Consider the following 17,306-nt stretch of genomic DNA (forward strand, 5'->3'; position numbering starts at 1 on the left):
GGCGGCGGGGCGCTGGGGCAGCCTCCGGCCGCTGCCGGGGGGTCTGACCCTGGCTGGCCTCTGGTGGGTGCCTGGAGTGCGAGCCCGGCGGGGCAAACGGGCTGATCTCGCCTCGAAAGCTGCCCCCGTTGTGAGCTGGGGCGACGGGACAGTGGAGGAGCGGAGATGCCCCCGCCCGCAGCAGCGCTGTCCGGGCTAGGTGGGAGCGCGTGAAAGGGCTGCTGCAAACAAACCCGGCTCTGTCCCCTACCTGAGTCAGGGCTCGTGCTGCCCCAGAGAAATGGCTTTGGCAGAATTCTTTGCATTTCTGACATTTTCTCCCATAATCTGTAGCAGCAAGTCTTTGGCATGCAGCCGCCTCTCTCCAGGAAGGGGAGGGAGCGCGGGGTTGCGAAGCCACAGTGCGGGGCAATTCTTACAGACCTGTAGCCTCCCCATTTCGCTGAGAGATGGGATTAGAGTCCCTGGGCAGTTTAGTGCAAATGGCTATTCAGAGTCCAGCTACACACAAGGGGAGGCGTCTTGGCTGAATAGACTGATGGCTAGGGGTTAGGAGCCAGGAATCCCAGCTTTGGTGTTGACTTGCTTCGCCTCTCTCTGTGCCCATGAAATGATGCTAACTAACTAGGCTTAAGAGTGGTAGCTGTGTTAGTCTGTATCCTCAAAAAGAACGAGGAGTACTTGTGGCACCTCAGAGACTAACACATTTATTTGCTCTATGCATCCGAAGAAGTGAGGTTTTTACTCACGAAAGCTTATGCCCAAATAAATCTGTTAGTCTTTAAGGTGCCACCAGACTCCTTGTTGTTTTTGTAGATACAGACTAACACGGCTACCCCCTGATACTTGACATTTATTTGGGCATAAGCTTTCGTGGGCTAAAATCCACTTCATCGGATGGATGCATGCAGTGGAAAATACAGTGCCTTTGGGAACGGTCACTTCTGTGTGAGTGTGGCAAGAGGGCTCTTGTGTGGCCCACTGTTGCCAGCCCAAAGCTGCTGCTGTCCTTGTGGTTATTTAGCCATTGGCAAGTCAAGTGAAGGAATGACTTGAGCATAGAACGCACTTGGAGGAGAGGAAGGTGATCAGGAACAGTCAGCATGAATTCACCAAGGGCAAGCCATGTCTGACCAACCTGATTGCCATCTATGATGAGATAACTGGCTCTGTGGATATGGGGAAAGTGGTGGATGTGATATACCTTGACTTTAGCAAAGCTTTTGATACCATCTCCCACAGTATTCTTGCCAGCAAATTAAAGTATAGATTGGATAAATGGACTATAAAGTGGATAGAAAGCTGGCTAGATTGTCGGGCTCAACAACCCGTAGTGATCAACAGCTCGATGGCTAGTTGGCAGCCGGTATCAAGCGAAGTGCTCCAGGGGTCAGTCCTGGAGCCGGTTTTGTTCAATGTCTTTATTAATGATCTGGATGATGGGATGGATTGCAAGTTCGCAGATGACACTGAGCTGGGGGGAGAGGTAGATATGCTGGAGGGTAGGGATAAGGTCCAGAGCGACTTAGACAAATTAAAGGATTAGGCCAAAAGAAATCTGATGAGGTTCAACAAGGACAAGTACAGAGTCCTGCACTTAGGACGGAAGAATCCCATGCACTGCTACAGACCGGGGACCGACCGGCTAAGCGGCAGTTCTGCAGAAAAGGACCTGGGGATTACAGTGGATGAGAAGCTGGATATGAGCCAGCAGTGTGCCCTTGTTGCCAAGAAGGCTAAAGGCATATTGGGCTGTGTGGTGAGGTGACGACTCACTGGCGCGGCACCTCCTGCTGGTCGTCCTGGGAATTAGCTCTCCAGCCCAGAGCGCCCTCTGCAGGCCAATGTCTCACCTGCCGCTGGCCCCCGTGTCCCTCCCAGACCCCAGTGCCCTTCTAGATCAGGGTTCTGCCCCCAGCAGTAACCCCCAATCAGGGTCTCTCCACCCCGGGGAACCCCCACCCCTCTGTCCCCACCTTGCCTCAGTGGCTACTGCCAGTCATCATCTAGCCCCCGCTCACTGGGGCAGACGGCAGTCTGTCATGACCACTCATCATCAGCAAGGGGGGTTGGACCAGCTGCCTTTGCCTATCTCTGGGCTGCCCCTCTGCAGCCCTAATACCCTTGTGGGCCCTTAACTCGGCCTGGGGCTTTGCTAGGCTGGAGCTCCCCAGCTCCCTCCCTCTGCCCCTCCCCAGCACTGCGCCTCCTCAGGTACCCTCCTCAGCTTCCCAGGCAGCCAGGTCCTTCTCTCTCTGAAAGCTAGAGAGAGTGTGTGTGTACTAGCTTCTGGCCCACAGTCCTCCTATCAGGGCCAGCTGGGCCCTGATTAAGCTGGCCACAGCTGTGGCTGCTTTCCCCATCAGCCTACCTTTTCCCAGCTGCAGCCTTCTCCAGGGCTGCTTTAACTCCTTCAGGGGTGGAGCAGGGTGACTAGCCCGCTACAGGCTGTATTAGTAGGAGCATTGCCAGCAGATCGAGGGAAGTGATTATTCCCCTCTATTCGGCACTGGTGAGGCCACATCTGGAGTATTGCGTCCAGATTTGGTCCCCTCACTACAGAAAAGTTGTGGACAAATTGGAGAGAGTCTAGCGGAGGGCAATGAAAATGATCAGGGGGCTGGAGCGGCTGAGAGAACAGGGCTTGTTTAGTCAACAGAAGAGAATGGGGGGGGGAGGGATTTGATAGCAGCCTTCAACTACCTGAAGTGGGGTTCCAAAGAGGATGGAGCTCAGCTGTTCTCTGTGGTGGCAGATGACAGAACAAGGAGCAATGGTCTCAAGTTGCACTGGGGGAGGTCTAGGTTGGATTTTAGGAAACACTATTTCACTAGGAGGGTGGTGAAGCACTGGAATGGGTTCCCTAGGGAGGTGGTGGAATCTCCCTCCTTAGAGGTTTTTAAGGCCCAGCTTGACAAAGCCCTGGCTGGGATGATTTAGTTGGGGTTGGTTCTGCTTTGAGCATGGGGTTGGACAAGATGACCTCCTGAGGTCTCTTCCAACCCTAATCTTCTATGATTCTGTGAGGGCTTGTCTATACACAATCCTGGGGTTCCCTTTGGTTTGGTCCTGGTAGGTCTCAACTTGGCTGTCCCCTCTGTGGCAGGGAGTGATGGTTGGTGGGTAAGCCCACACCAATCAATAGGAATCCTGATCTCCCATGCTCATGCCTGGGAGGTTCCTCTATGGACAGACATGCTCTTTCTGCCCCAGAGGGAGCTGCCCAGCTGCTCTGTGCTGAGTTTGAGGATTTTCTTCTTAAAGGGCCACTTGCTTTTTCATCCATCTCCATGTAAAAATGCTGAGATGGCTGAATGGGCCTTGATTTCAGCTGCTCCCTGTGCTGGGTTTCCAGCACTTCTCTTTTTAGGACTCGGACACCTTCTTTGTCAGTAGTTAGGGGTGTGAACTGCCAGTAACATTAACACCTCTCACCAAAAGAGGCAGGACCAGAAGCTCTGGTCTTGGGCTCCAGCCCAGTGCACCTTCTGTGAGGCCTAAGAGCATTTTCTGGGGGAATTTCTTCTTCCTGCCTTGTGATACTTTACCTAAGATGTGTGATAATGCTGCCAAGAGTGGGAGAGTCACCAGGTGCCTAATGCTTGGCAGGTCTGCAAATAGTCTCAATTCCCTTGTTACGTCTGTTTGTTGAGCTTTAAAACAGTGGCACTTGGGAGTATCTCTGGTTGAACTCTCGTGTAGTGTCCCCCCTCGAGCCCTGGTGTTTTGGCTGGTGCAAGTGAGCGCTGCTGTTCTGGCTTGGTGGGATTCCTCAGAGTGTCTGTGGGTGGCAGTAGAACAACACCCTGCTGCTCTTCTCTTATTGGACCTGGCCACTGTCCTGTTCCCATGTAATGAATTCAAACAGCCTTTATAAATGATGTTCAGGTCAGATCTGCCTTGGGCCTCCTGGTGTGTCATATCTGCCACTTGAGATTTGTTGTAAAATACAGGTCAAGAACCTCAGCCTTGTTTTCTTTTATCTGGGAAAGGGAGTGGGGTGGGATGCTGCAGTTTGGATTGAGGTGCATCAGCAGAGCTGTATGCATGTGTGGGGAACCATGGGGGACTGTGGGTTGGGATTGAAGTCATCTGCTGATCTGGGGGTGAGGGCATGGCTCCGAACTGGGATACTAGCAGGGGGTTGCAGGTCAGAATGTGGGGGTAGCAGCAGAGCTGTATGTGCATGGGGGACTATAGGGCAGGGATAGCAGGAGGGCTGTGAATTGGAACTAAGATGTATTGGGTTGCCCAAACTCAAACCCTTCCATGGTACAAAAAGGCAGATTAGAGATTTATCTAGTTAATTCTTTGGAGACTGCAGTCTTTTTCCTAAGCATTAATTTGACAGGAAGTACTGTTGTGGTAAGGTGTTAGCTGTCTTACCTGAGGATTCTTCATGTATTAGGTACCCTGTTTAACTGAACATCTGAACCCAGTCCATTTGAATAAACCCTTCCAGACCTGCCCCTAGTGGGTGATGGGGGAGGCAGCGCTTGTTTTATGTTTTCTTTCTGCCCCTCTGGATGCCTCCCTTTGCCTTTGGGTCCTTTATGTTTCCACAGTGTTAAAAAGCAGGTCCCTATTTTGACTCCCAAATCTCCCTGGCTAGCAATACCTTGTGGTGGCAGGCAAAACGGAATGTCTGGGGGGCAGGAAGGGTTGACTGCTGTGTATGGAGTATGGCAAGAGGAGTTGCGGAAACACTTGGGGCTGGAGATGGAGCTGGCAGCTGTGCACACTTTAATGACCCCAGTAGGGGAGCTCATTTCCTCCGGGGAGCTGAGATCAGTGGGTGGGGCAGAGAATTCTTTGTCTCCCAGTGTAACTATCTTGGAGCTAATTTATGTTACTGTTATTGCCAGGCGTGTTGTGTCGCCTTGGCAACATGTGACCAGGGCTCCAGTGTGTGTAGTCTTTGGGATGGAGAGTGTGTGGGGTGTTTCCGCCTAGAAGGAGCCATTGGAAAAAAGAAAGAGGGGAAGGAGCCTCTGCGGCAGGCTGGCCTCTCTACTGGGCCTTGCACCTGTGATGACATGGCCAGCTCTGTGCTAAGAGGGGATGAGAACAAATACTGTAGCTGGAGCCCCAGCCGTGGGGAGCACAGCCTTTGAGATAAGATCAGACCCAAACAGCGGATTCAAATCCAGGCTTTGGGGCCGAACTGCCCTCCCAACCCTCTCCTCTCAACAGGCTGAAATGTGGAGTGGGGAGCCTGGGTCAGCTCCAAGCTTTCCTGAGCACTGGACTGTTTCAGCTTGTTGCAGGGATGAGTCCAGGCTGAGCTTAGCCTATTCACAGCAACTGGCCCAGATGGGATGTTTCAGACACTGTGACACCAGCCTGTATTAGCCCTCGCCAATCAGGGCCCTTGCTGCAATTTAGTTACTGTGGGCTGCCTGGCACAAGTCCCCTTCCCACCCACGTTTGTCTCCAAGACAATGCTCCCGCCTCCGACATTCCCAGGCTGGAAGCAGAACAGCCCATTGCTCACTGGGACGGGGTGGCAGCTTTGGTGCCTTAAACACATTAGCAGATGTGGAGTGAATGTGCAGCCAAGTTGAATGCAGGGCCTGGATGCTGTGTGGTGTACCCGTTAACTCAGCTGCTCTGACTGCTTCCAAGTGACTCATTGAAGGGAATAGGGGGTGGGGGGAAGAAAGAGGCCAGGGATGCTATATTTCAGGGCATATAACATAGAGTGCTGAAATTCCTTGTGGGTTACCCAAGTCCCCTCCTCTCATGTGTTCCCTCTGCCACACCTGCGTTCAGCCATTAGAGAGGATGATAGACATTGTCCAGCTTCCATATGGAGTGTGTAGATGTACACATGGCCAAATACTGTTCTTGGCCACCCCCAGGCCTCCATACTCTAGGTGCATTTGCAGGCTGAGTCCGACCTGCCCTCAGTAGCTGCAGATACAACTAAATGGGGCACAGATGGGTGCTCCTTCACCTTGTGTTTTGTTGGTTTTAAGTAAGATAACAGCAGGTCCCATCTACAAGGTGCTTTATAAGCATAAATTAACCCAGGCTCACAGTGCCCTTGGAGGCAGGGCAGGGTTATTATCCCCATGAGAAAACTCAGGCACAGAGAGGGGAAATGATTTGGCCACATGGGACTTGCTGGAAGTGTGATATGCATCCCCCTCTGTTCGGTTGGGGGTGGGTTACAGTTATACAAAGCTGCAGTCATTATGGTGTCTCAAAGGGACCTCACGGGGAGGCTCGTGCAGTGATGCACAAGAAGAAAGGAAGGTGAGCACTTTGGAAGGCAGCATCTGAGCCGAATGGACCAGCTGGATCTCAGAGAAACAAATTTGATGAGACACCCAGGAGAAAAAATCCTCCTTCCCCAACCCTCCTGAAGCCAAACTATGCTCCCAGCCCTACCACTGCATTTCAGAGTGTTGCCACTGATAGCCCCAGCCCAAGAGAAAGGGCCAGGAGGGATTCAGCCACAAGGCCAGTTGGCCCCCACTGCTCCCACCTGATGCTTCAGCTCACTGTCCCATCCCCGTATTGTGACCAGGCCACAGAGACTACTCAGCTCACCAAGACTCCAACAGCAGCAGCTGACATTTGAGTGCAAGCTCCAGCCTGAGTTGTCAAATATTTGTAATTTTCATGTCTGAATGAGGGGCTTTGGCAGAGCTGGGTTTAGGATCCCAGTGGTGGAACAGTAGGGGGGCTATGAGTTGAAATTGAGGGACTTTGGCAGAGCTGTGGGGTGTGCAGGGGGGGGAAGCCCAAGGCTGGAATAGCAAGGGTGCTGTGAGTCAGGACTGAGTGGCACCAGCTGAGCAAGACTGAAGTTCATTTTTGAGGGTGGCCTCTGTGCACTCATCCTCCTTACGCTGAGGTAAAGTCCTCCCATGCTCACCTCTTCCCTTCCTGGAAAGAACAGAGGTCTTTTTCTTAACTTTTTCAATCATTTTATGTAGGGATTTCTGTGGGAGACATGATCCCCGTGGATGCCAAGGAGGGAGCAAGCAGGGGGAAGTGACCTCATGGGAGAGTGTGAGGGGTGAGCATGGTCTGTGCTGTTTGTGAAGGCTCTGGGGCTGCTTTTCTGGTGACCGTTGCCATTTCATGGTAGCTGAGCCCGACCCTTTGGCATTTGCAGCCTGCGCCTCTTTTCGTGGCAGGAACAAGTGAAGTGTTTTGCAGGCTGCTGTGAGAGAAGAAAGGCTGCCTTGTTGCTGCCAGAGGTGGGGCACCCGGCTGGGCTGGGCCTCACTCCCTTGCTAGCATTCCTAGAACAGAGTCTGCTTGTGAAGGGCAGCAATCACCCTTCGTGCTGGGGCTTCCCAGGAGGTGAGGTGAGAGGCTGGGATGGGGGGCATGGAGGAAGCATGAAATATGCCCCGAGGGGGGCTCCCCAATTCCTTATCTCCTTGCACTGGGGAGTTCCCTTTGGAGAGCCTTGGAGATAGCCAGGTCCATGGAGTGGCCACTGGCTCCCACAAGGATTCCAACCGGGGCACTGGGATGGGGGAGATGGTACAAAATCTTTGTGGAGAGGTCTGGGCGGGATCAGTGTCCCCCTCCTCTGGAAAGCAGTAAAATCCCTTATAAGGATTATAGCATCTCGATGGTTATGGGTCGGAGGAGGTGCCCTGCTAGGCTAGCGTGAGAGCAGGAAACCTGGGCTTGTCTTGTAGTTAGAGTGGGGTGGGAGAGGAATCAGAACTCCGGTTCTAGTCCTGTCTTGAGGAGGGGAGAGGAGTCTAGTGATTAAAGCTGAAGGGTGTGTATGGAGAGTCAGAGAGTCAGGACTCCTGGGTTCTAGTCCTGGCTCTGGGATAGGAGAGACACCTAATGGTTAGAGCTGGGGTGGCAAGTCTGGGAGACAGGACTCCTGGCTTCTATCCCCTGCTCTGTTATAGACTGCTGTGGTGACTTTTCCTCTCAGTGCTGGAGTTCCCCCGTTTGTGAAGGGGGTACACCCCTCACGGGAGCTGGGTGGGTTTGGTGCTGCCATGCCCAGATCGATGGAAGGTGCCAGAGCATGGCCCAATGTGACGCTTGCCCCTCACTCCACATTGACTCTGTGGGTTTGGCTGGGATCCGGTGGCCTGCTGTGGTGGGAAGGGGTTAATCTCCAAGCATGATTCCATCCTGGCCTCCCTCTCTTCCTTTTCAAGAGTCCAGCCCCCTGCCTGCCTGCCTTTCCTCTGGCCCAGCAGCAGCCAAGAGCTAGCAGCTGGCTGCAGCTGCTTTTGTGGGGAAGGTGCAGGGGTTGGGGAGAGGTTAGGGCTGGGGGCCCTGCTGGCCTGGCTCTCCCCACTGGGGTCTCCTGCCTTGATGCGCCTGTCTCCTCCCCAAGGAGCTCGCAGTACAGACTGTTCTCTACAACTTCTCCCACAGCTGGGCTAGGCCGCACCTCAAGGCCCTGGTGCGAACAGAGCACAGGGACATGAACGCTCTGCCACTGAAGCTGGTGGTCGGTGCTTGGCCCAGTGCCAGGGTGAGGATCCAAGGGCAGGTAAGGTGCGGACCTTAAAACCACACTGTGGCTCGGGATGTGGCGTGTGTGTATTGGAGCAGGGGGATCACACAAACTCTAAGTCTAGCCCTTCCCAGTGCTCATGGGTCCAATGGGCTCCTTGTCCTGCCAGCATCCGGGCTCAGACCCTGACTTGAGGGAGCTGGAGTCCAGGCCGAACGGGGGCTCCTCTAAACACCAGGGGTGGCTCTGGCCCAACAGGTGGCTGGCGCAGGCTCAGCTGCATGTTGCCAAATGGTGTCTGAGCAGGAAGGGGAGCAGGTCCTAGAGAGCTCCAAACCGCTCCACTAATATGCTATGTGGAAGCTGCATTTCCCCCTGCCCGACCCCATTACTGTGTCTCCTACTCTGCCACCCCCGATCCCGGTGCCACATCTTTCCTCTGCTCCCTTTCTCTGCCCCCAGTGCCACGGCCCACAGGAAAGGTCCTGACTGCACAACCCACACAGGAAATCTCATTTAGCAGGTTGGAAACTCCTTTTGCAGCCATGGGAAAGTGGCAGCAAATGGAGAGAAGCCCTGGTGGTAATGAGCTAGTGCCCCCTCTCCAACTTGTTCACAAAAACACACACTGGCCCTCTATGCAGCACGGGCTAGTCCTGCCCCTCAGTAGCTGTAGGCTTGCATATGAGAATCAGGGAGTGAAGGGAAACGGCCCTGCATCACTGTCCAGACAGTGAGATGAGGTTCAGATGAGCTGAGCGTTGGCAGCTCGCAGTGGCAGGAGCTCAGTCCATCTGACAGCCAGATCCACATCAATTCTCCTGGCTCTAACCCCTGAACTATCACTCAGCCTCACGTCCAGCATGCTCCTTTTACAAATAATGTTTCCAACTCAGCTCCTCCACTCCATACCCAGGGCCCAGCTTGGGGGAAGCCTGGCTTCCCTTGGTGTCAGTGGGGGCTGCTATGAAAATTGGGCCTGAATGCCAATCTAGGCACTTCAGTTTGAATTCTGTCTGGTCTTACTTCCTGATGCTGTCCTCTTTCAGCTGCCTATTCCGGAGGGAGCCAGGGTCTTTACTGTGAACTGATGGTTATTTTGTTCTTTCCCAGCCCTGGAGTCAAAACAGTCTTTTTCCAGCCTTTCATTTTTTCCGCAGTGTGTAATAGCTACGCACTAGCTCCCACTCTTCCTGGCCAGGCTGTGTGCTCTCGCCCTGGGTATGGTTTGTGCTAACCACAGACCATGCTTGCTTTGACAGAGTAGGGAAAGGATCTCTCCTTGCTACACTGGTTGAAGCCTGAGGATCTGTGGGCTAGGATTACCAGGGCAGCCTGTAGATAGCTCTGTCTCTAGGGAGAGTAGGAGAAGCCCAGACTTTGCCCATCTAAGGGGTATGTGCTGGCATTTGTCCCAGAGCCCAGTCATGGGTTGTACATATGCTGTACAGAAGAGCAAATCACAGCTGCCTTCAGCTGGAACCAGAGGAGCATTGCATGCTGGGCTAGCACTGGTATTTTCCACTGGCCTAGGTGTTCTGATAGGTGAAGGCAGCACTGGGTCTCCATGAAGCCCATGAGCTGCAGTGATCCCAGGCTACACTAGGGCCTTGTCTAGGCCCTCACACTCTACTAACCCATCTCCCACAAATGGCCTGTCTTCTGGATGGGATGTGGACTGAAGTTCTGGTCACTTGGGAGCAATAAAGTTCCCAGGACACTTTCCACAAGCCGGGGCATTGACTCCAGTGTCCTGGCCAAAGCCCATCTTGGGTAATTACTCTCTGCCAATCCTGCCCGCAGCAGTTTCAGTTGGATACAGGTGGTTATTCCCTGTCTGCCCTAACCTGTCACTGTGCTGGTGTGTGGCAGCTGCCACGTTTCACCCCAGAGGTGGCTGTATGTCAGTCCTAGGGGAGTGATGTTTCTGTAGAGCACTGTGGGATCCTTCTAGGTGAAAAGTGCTATGGGAATTTTTCCCCTCTTCAGGGTCTGTCTCTAGGCCCTTGCGATGCATTAGACACAAGCATCTGTGAGATCTGGGTCCCTTTAATACGACCCAGGAGCAGTGCAACCCTGTTCTGGCTGTGTCTGTAATGGGTGGGCTGCTGGATGTGTGGGAGCAGAAACTAAACAATCGTTCCATGCACTTGGAGTGGCCCTAGGCCTTGGCAGGAAAAGGCACAAGAAATGCCCAGCTGGCAAAGGTGAGCTGGTGGAGAACAGCAGGGAGCTGTCTGGAGGTCAGGCATCGCCACTGACCCCTGGTGGGACTTTTGGAGTTGTTTTGATCAAGTTACCCCAGCCCATCCTGTTCTCTCAAATCCCGCTGGGGCCAATGCTGACCGGGGCGCAGGTGAAGCAGGGCCAGGGAAGCTTCCTGGGGGTAACTGAGAGGAGAGTTCAGCGTGTTTTCCTGAAAGCATGTTGGGGCTCTTGGGAGTGTCAGTGGCTGCATTCATGAACATTGTTCTCCATTGGCAATGATAGGAGAAGGCTAAGTCCATGCTATCACCTGCAATGCAGGCTTAGCCTGTAGGTGGTGCACTGGTGTCACACAGCTTGGGCTGCTTTTAATGAGCCATATGTGACCTAGTTCTGCCTTAATACCAGCAAAATAACATTTTACAAAGAGCAGAGGCCTGGTCGAGGAAGGAGGGGCTGGGCTGTCTCTTCCCCAGATAAATGCGACCAGCAACTCTAATTCCTCCCAGACACTTCCTCTGTAGTCCTTTTTGAGCCCTGCATTGCTGGGGGACTCAGTAGTCCAGTGCATCTTTCCAGCTCTGAATATCCCAGCACAATACTCTTCCATCCGAGTGATTTGTCTGCAGCTCCTTGGGGAAGGAGTGGTGGCTGCATCACTTGGGGTATTTACACCAGACTGGCTAAAGAGCTGGTGCCTATATGATAGGGGAGCTCTTGCTGGGAAGCAGGGGCTGAAGGGTCCAGCAGATCCCAGCCTTCTCCGGAGCCTCTTAACCTTATTCTGAAGCAAAGTGATTCTTGCTAAAAGCGTAGGCTTCACCCCACCCTCATTGCTGACAGGGAGAATGTTAGTGCTTCACACTGTCTCAAAATAGTGGTTTGGGGGCAGCTGCTAGGAACCCAGGTGATACAATCTGCCCCTGACCTGCACTCAGACAACACAAGGCTCGGAGCAGTCCTTATAATTATATGGTAATGTCACAAGCCATGTGATCTGTAGTGGGGGAGCCAACAGAACCCAATGAGCCACAGGCCAAATGGAGTGAGGTCTCTTCCCCACAAACTGTCCATCCTCAGATCTGCTCTGGAAGCTCTTACAGACCAGGCCAGCAAGGAGGGGGTTACTGCTGCCATCCTGCTGTAGGGTGACCCCAAGATGGAAGTGTGGGATGGGGGTAAATTTAGAAACTGTAGCCTGGCCCAGCCTGCTAAGCTGGCCCAAGTGGTCTGAGCGCCAGAGTGCAGGAAATCACTGGCTTGTGGGGTCAGTTTCCTCTCCAAGCTGCTTTATTTATTCTTCCTGCAGGGACAGAAACCCTGCCCAGGATGGTAATGTAGGAGGAGCTGAAATCGGGTTTCAGTTAGTCAGTTTGTGTGTGTGCAAGTGTGTGTTTGAACATGTATGTAAATGTGGGGCATGTGCAGACATGCAGAGGGTCTGAGGAGCTGTGTGCGCACACATGAATGTGTGGGGTTCTAGTTCCCTAAGCAGCACCTGGGAGAGAGACTGGCTGGTGCATGACATCCCTGCTGACTAGTGGGGCGGGCTGCTGGGCAAGCATGGATGCGTTGTCATAGGTAGTATGTGTACGTCTGTATCTGTTCGTCCTTCCTTCCCTGCATCCCAGATGTTGGGTTTTTCCCTCAGTGATGGTTTAGTGATGTAGATTTTTAAAAATGAGTCTCTACAAAGCTGTTGTTCAGTTAAGACTCCCTCTTTTGTTCTGTGTTCTGTAGTTATGCGCTCTGTGTACAAGTGTATGTTAGTGAATGTGTGTGAGAGAGAGAATATCGATGGATGGATGGACAGAGAAATGTAATCTTGAGACAATTTCTGAGCATCTGGAACCAGGAATTTGCCATTAAATGTAACCCTTGGAACTGAGACATGGAACTGAGCCCCTGGCTACTCATGCCATCCTAGGGCACATGGTATGAGTTGGGCTCTTAGCTCAGGTGTCTTGGCCCCATTCTAACCCCGGGAAGTTGCCTGCTGCCTCCCTATAGTTCCCTGAAGTTTCACTGGAAGAGAAGATTCTTTTTCCTGTCCTGCCAGTCTGAGTGCTGTTAAAGAGCTGCTGTGCTGGAGAACTGGCTGGCCCGTTCCCGTACACCTCCCCTGACAAGCCTTGTGCAGGGTTTATGATGGTAATGTAGTTCATGTTTGTAAAGAGCTGGGAGATCCTTGGGTGAATGGTGAAACATGCTCTGCACACGTTCTGTAGCATACTATACATAGGGGCTCGAAGTTACTGTGCTTTTTGGGTGTTTGTGCCGCTCACTGTCATTTCGCATCAGCGGAGACCCTGTGGCAAGGTATGTTTGCAGAATTACCCAGTTCAGCTGGGGTCCAAGCCAGATGCCCCTGTGGTCATTTCCCCATTGACTTGAGCAGGAGCAGGCAGAGAGCAAATGAGGCTCAGGGACTCAGTCACGCAAAGCCCAGCTGGTAAAAGGTTATGAGGCCAGAAATTATGCCCCCTGGTGTCCAACTCTCAGAGCTGCAGCCATCAACTCTCCTAATGCTGTCTCTCTTTAGTACTGGGATCCATACACCCCACCCATTTCTAGAAGAAAATAATGCCAATGCGGACGCTGGGTAAAAGCCTGGAAGCTGCTTGTGTCTATGGGTAGGTGGGTGGGGGGAGCAGCGTGATGTAGAATGTGTACTGCTGAGGACATGTTGCTTTTCTTTGGAACTCTTCGTCCAAGTACTTCAAGCTGGTTACAAACAGTCACAAGCTCTGACAGCCTGTGTGGATAGGTGGGTGTGATCCCCACTGTAAAGATGGGGAAACTGAGGCCTGGAGCAGTGAAATGACTTGCCAGAGGTCAAGCTTGGAATAGAACACAGACATCCTGATTGTCCATCCCCTGCTATAATCACTAAACCACTCTCTCCTTTTATTGATTGGGCCTAGATAATGGGGCCTCTCGATCACTCACCTGTGCTTGCTGGGCTGCTTTGAACTTTACTCTCAGCCTGTGACCTTGTGTCTCATTGGTCCAACCTTCTGCATCCCCTGTTGGGGAGGGAGAGGTGCGTCTCTGCAGCACAGCCCCGTGCACAGTGCTGGTTTGGTTCTGTCGTATTCCTGTTACTGGAGGGCTCTCTCAAGTCCTAACACCCCCTCTGTGTTTCTGGTTGCTTCCCAGGAGAGTGCCAGGCACATTGATGAAGTTGCCATGGAAACGTCAAACAGGAATGTTACCAGCCCGACCCGCAAAGTCCAAGCAGTCATCCAGGTGAGTGTGTGCCGGGGTCACCTCCTCCAGCCAGTGCATCAGCACTGCTGCCTTGTGCTGGGGAGGGCAGACTGAGAGAGGTTTGAGGGCTAATGCCCTGTCCTTCCATCACCAGAGACTGGCACTGGGGTCACAAATGAGCAAAGGTTATTGGTCCTAGAGAGGGATTCAGGGGCGATGCTGAGAGTACTGGCGATACAGGCTGCTTAGGTCCCCATAGTGATGGGGCCAGCAGGAAATCAGGGCATCCCAAAAACCAAAGAGAGAGCAGCCCCAAGTGCTGGGAGATGGGCCTGGCAATCCCCTGAGAGTATAGGGAGAGTTTATTCCCTCTCCCAGGCCTGGGTCAGTCTTCATACATGGCCCTGCTTCGGTTATGGGCCAAACCCCAATTCCAGATGGGGGTTCTAGATTGGGCAGTTCAGCATCCATGTACTTGCACTTTGGTCCAGTTGGCCCTAAAGGCTCCTGGGGGATCTTGTGGAGAGGGGACATGGGAACAGTTTGCCAGAGAGGAATTGTGGCCCCATCACGATAAGAGGCTGTTGATGATTTATGGTCAATGAGGCATGATCCCCCACCCTAGAGCTCGAGAATGGCATGGCTCTGTGCCACATCTCCCACCTTCCACTCTCTCCCAGAGCTTAACTCTGAAGGGATCTTGGTATTCTGAATAACCCCAGGACTAGGGTGTGGGTGACAGGAGCTGCCTTCTGCCGAGTGCCATTGGGCCTTTCCTCCCAATCCTATTATGGGATTGGCTGTAAATCCAGTTGGGCTAAATGGCTAGTACCTTGGATCCTATTAAAAAGAACCTGAGCCCATGGAATCCCCCTTGCCCTAGGGCTGGACTATTGTCACTTTTCATCCTTCTAGTCTCCTCTTCCCCAAGCCTGCAGCACAGAGCAAAGATCACAGCCGGCCTGTCTTGAGATCTGGAGACGTGGGGAAGGCCCAGAACCCTCGGACTCCACATCTGAGGAGTCCACTCCTCAACTTGCTAACCCGCTGTCTGGAGCCCACACAGGGCTCTGGGAAAAGGGCTGAGGGAGACACCCTCAGAATGTGGAGCCAGGGGCACAGCAGTCTGTGCTTGTGGGGATGCATGTCGGTATTCCTGCATGTACATGTGTGTGCATGCAGCTGATGGGGTCTAAGTGAAGCCTGGTTGGATTCTGGTTTACCTGCAGTAGGGTCAGGGGCCCAGGGCAGTGAGGAGAGCCTTGCCCTGCTGGCTGCAGCCAGCCATCCTGTGAGACCTCCACGTCCGCTCTTCCCTGTCATATAGAGCAGGAAGATAAGGAGCCCATAAATATTTATGATCCATCTTTGCTGTGCAAAGTGGGAGCGGAGATAGAACCTATCTGAATCACTGATTGTGGACAGGCTGCTGGGTAGGAGCCAACCCACAGCACAGACCCCATCTGTCTCCTTGTCCATCCATCCGTTTACTGGCATGTTTCAGGGGCTAAAGCAGCTCCGCTGCAGTAAAGGAACCAGGAGAGCATCTCCCAGTTGGAGGCCTCAGCAAGTGGGGGTGAGGGGTGGATGCCTCTTTGTCATGGTTCGGCCTGGCCCAGGGCCTGCAAGGGTGCAGTGGGGTTATGGCTGGCATGTTTTGTATCCCCACTGCCACTTCCGGCTTCTCCAAGCAGGGGAAGGTTTGGCCAGTGAGTTCTTTCTGGAGCAATGATCCAGTATGGTGGGATCTGGGTCGGGAATTCCCCCCGCCAATGCTGGCTCCACCTGCGTTCAAGCCCTAGAGATGAAGCCACCCATGTATGGGCAAGTTCTTAGAACATGCCCCACCCCTGCCTATCATAAGCACCGCTGGCCTTGCTCCTCATTTCAGGGGTCTTGTTTGCACACCCCCGCCTGTGCCCCAGACATGTACCAGCCTTGTCCCCATGGATCTGGGCTCCTTTCATCCCTGCTCCCTCTCGTCCTTTTCCCACATGCGTGGTGCTGCCAGTGCAAGAGCCACCTCCTCTGCAGCAGCTGGTGCCATATCTGCCTCCCGATATGTATGTCCTCATGCCGGACTGACAGCTCTGGAGCCCTCTGCTTACCTCCAGAATGGTCAGTGTCAAGGTCAGCATCCACAACCTGGCCTGCGCTGGAGGGGTGAGAAGAGAGGGCAGTCCCAATGGCCTGTTCAGCCCTTGACCTTTTTGCTGACACTGCCCATAAGGGACCGACTGGGGTGGCTTTTGTGCTGTGGATGCTGGTCCACCAGGAATTGACTGAGACTCACCAAACTCATTGCATTTCCTGCCAGGTGGAAAACCTCTCTGTCCCCCATCTAGGAAGGGCTCAGCCCAGTGACCTCTCCCCTGAGTTCAGGGATGAGCATGTTCTAACCAGGGGTTCTGCTTTATCCTTCCCTACAGAACAGTCCTCTGGACCTAATAGACATGGGCAAGGGGCTGAAGGTCCAGACCGACAAGCCACATCTGGTGAGCCTGGGCAGTGGCCGGCTCAGCACTGCCATCACCCTCCTGCCCCTAGGAGAGGGTAAGTTCCCCTTGCCTGTGCTGTGACAATGGGCAGAGGCTGATAGGGGTTAGGAGCTCACCTGGGGGAAGGGGTGTCACTTTTCCTGCTCTCCTGTGGCTGAGACCCCCTGTGTAACTTACACTTGGTGGAGACCAACTGTCACACCGTGGGAAAGCCAGACTGTGGAGAGGGTGTGTTTGTAATGGGTAGAACAGGAGGCTGCTGGGATTCCATTCCCAGCTGTGTTATAGACTCACTGTGAGGCCTTGGGCAAGTCCCCTACACCCCAATTTTCAAACTGGCTGTTAATTTTGAATGCCCCATTTTAGGACCCTTGGGCCTGATTCTAAGAAGTGGTCATTAATTTGGGGGGGGAGTCCAACTGGAAACCCTAGGGCCTGAATTCCAGGGGTGCTGAGCACACGCAAGCTTCCACTCATGTCAGCTAGAGTTGTGGGTGCTCAGCGCCCCCGGAAGTCATCCCCTAGGGGTCTCCAGTTGGGCCCCCCAAATTAGTGACCACTTCTGAGAATCTTAGCCTGCCACCCTCCATCCCCATTGCTAAATGGAGCTAATATTCCTGCCCCGCCCCAGTATCTGATATGGACCTCCTGCCTGCCTGGATTGTAGGGTATAGTTAGTGAAAGATTACATGGTGCTTTTGGAGCCCAGATGAGAGGCAAAAGACAGGGCTATTGATGGCCTGGCACGCAAGACGCTGCTGCACTGCACTTGCCTTCTGCCACAGTCGATGCACAGACTGAAGGCAGTGTGTTACCTGTGTGATTCCCTCTGCTCTTGCTGACTACTGTCAGTGTTGGCCTGACTGCTGCTGCCAGCCATGTCCTTGCCCCCTCCCCGTCCCCTCCAGGTGTGTGGGCTTTGCTGTGATCCACTTTTGTGT

At 53.4% G+C, this 17,306-nt stretch overlaps 1 protein-coding gene across 22 annotated transcripts in view; it reads left to right on the forward strand.

Annotated features, from left to right (window-relative positions):
- Positions 1–17,306, forward strand: part of PHLDB1 (pleckstrin homology like domain family B member 1) — a 108,290-nt gene that overhangs the window by 132 nt on the left and 90,852 nt on the right. For 18 of the 22 annotated variants that reach the window (XM_024207324.1, XM_024207329.1, XM_024207335.1 and 15 more), the window contains exons 1-4: positions 7,257–7,322; positions 8,371–8,488; positions 13,817–13,906; positions 16,297–16,420. In XM_024207324.1, the coding sequence (XP_024063092.1) occupies positions 8,420–8,488; positions 13,817–13,906; positions 16,297–16,420 (283 nt within the window). In that variant the 5' untranslated portion in view covers positions 7,257–7,322; positions 8,371–8,419. Of the gene's footprint in view, positions 1–7,256; positions 7,323–8,370; positions 8,494–13,816; positions 13,907–16,296; positions 16,421–17,306 lie in introns of those variants that run through there. The other 4 variants (XM_024207326.1, XM_024207325.1, XM_024207332.1 and 1 more) reach the window with 4 other exon arrangements.

Source organism: Terrapene carolina, unplaced genomic scaffold (genome assembly GCF_002925995.2).
Source record: "Terrapene carolina triunguis isolate 2854851 unplaced genomic scaffold, T_m_triunguis-2.0 Scaffold374, whole genome shotgun sequence".
Classification (NCBI taxonomy): Eukaryota; Metazoa; Chordata; order Testudines; family Emydidae; genus Terrapene; species Terrapene triunguis.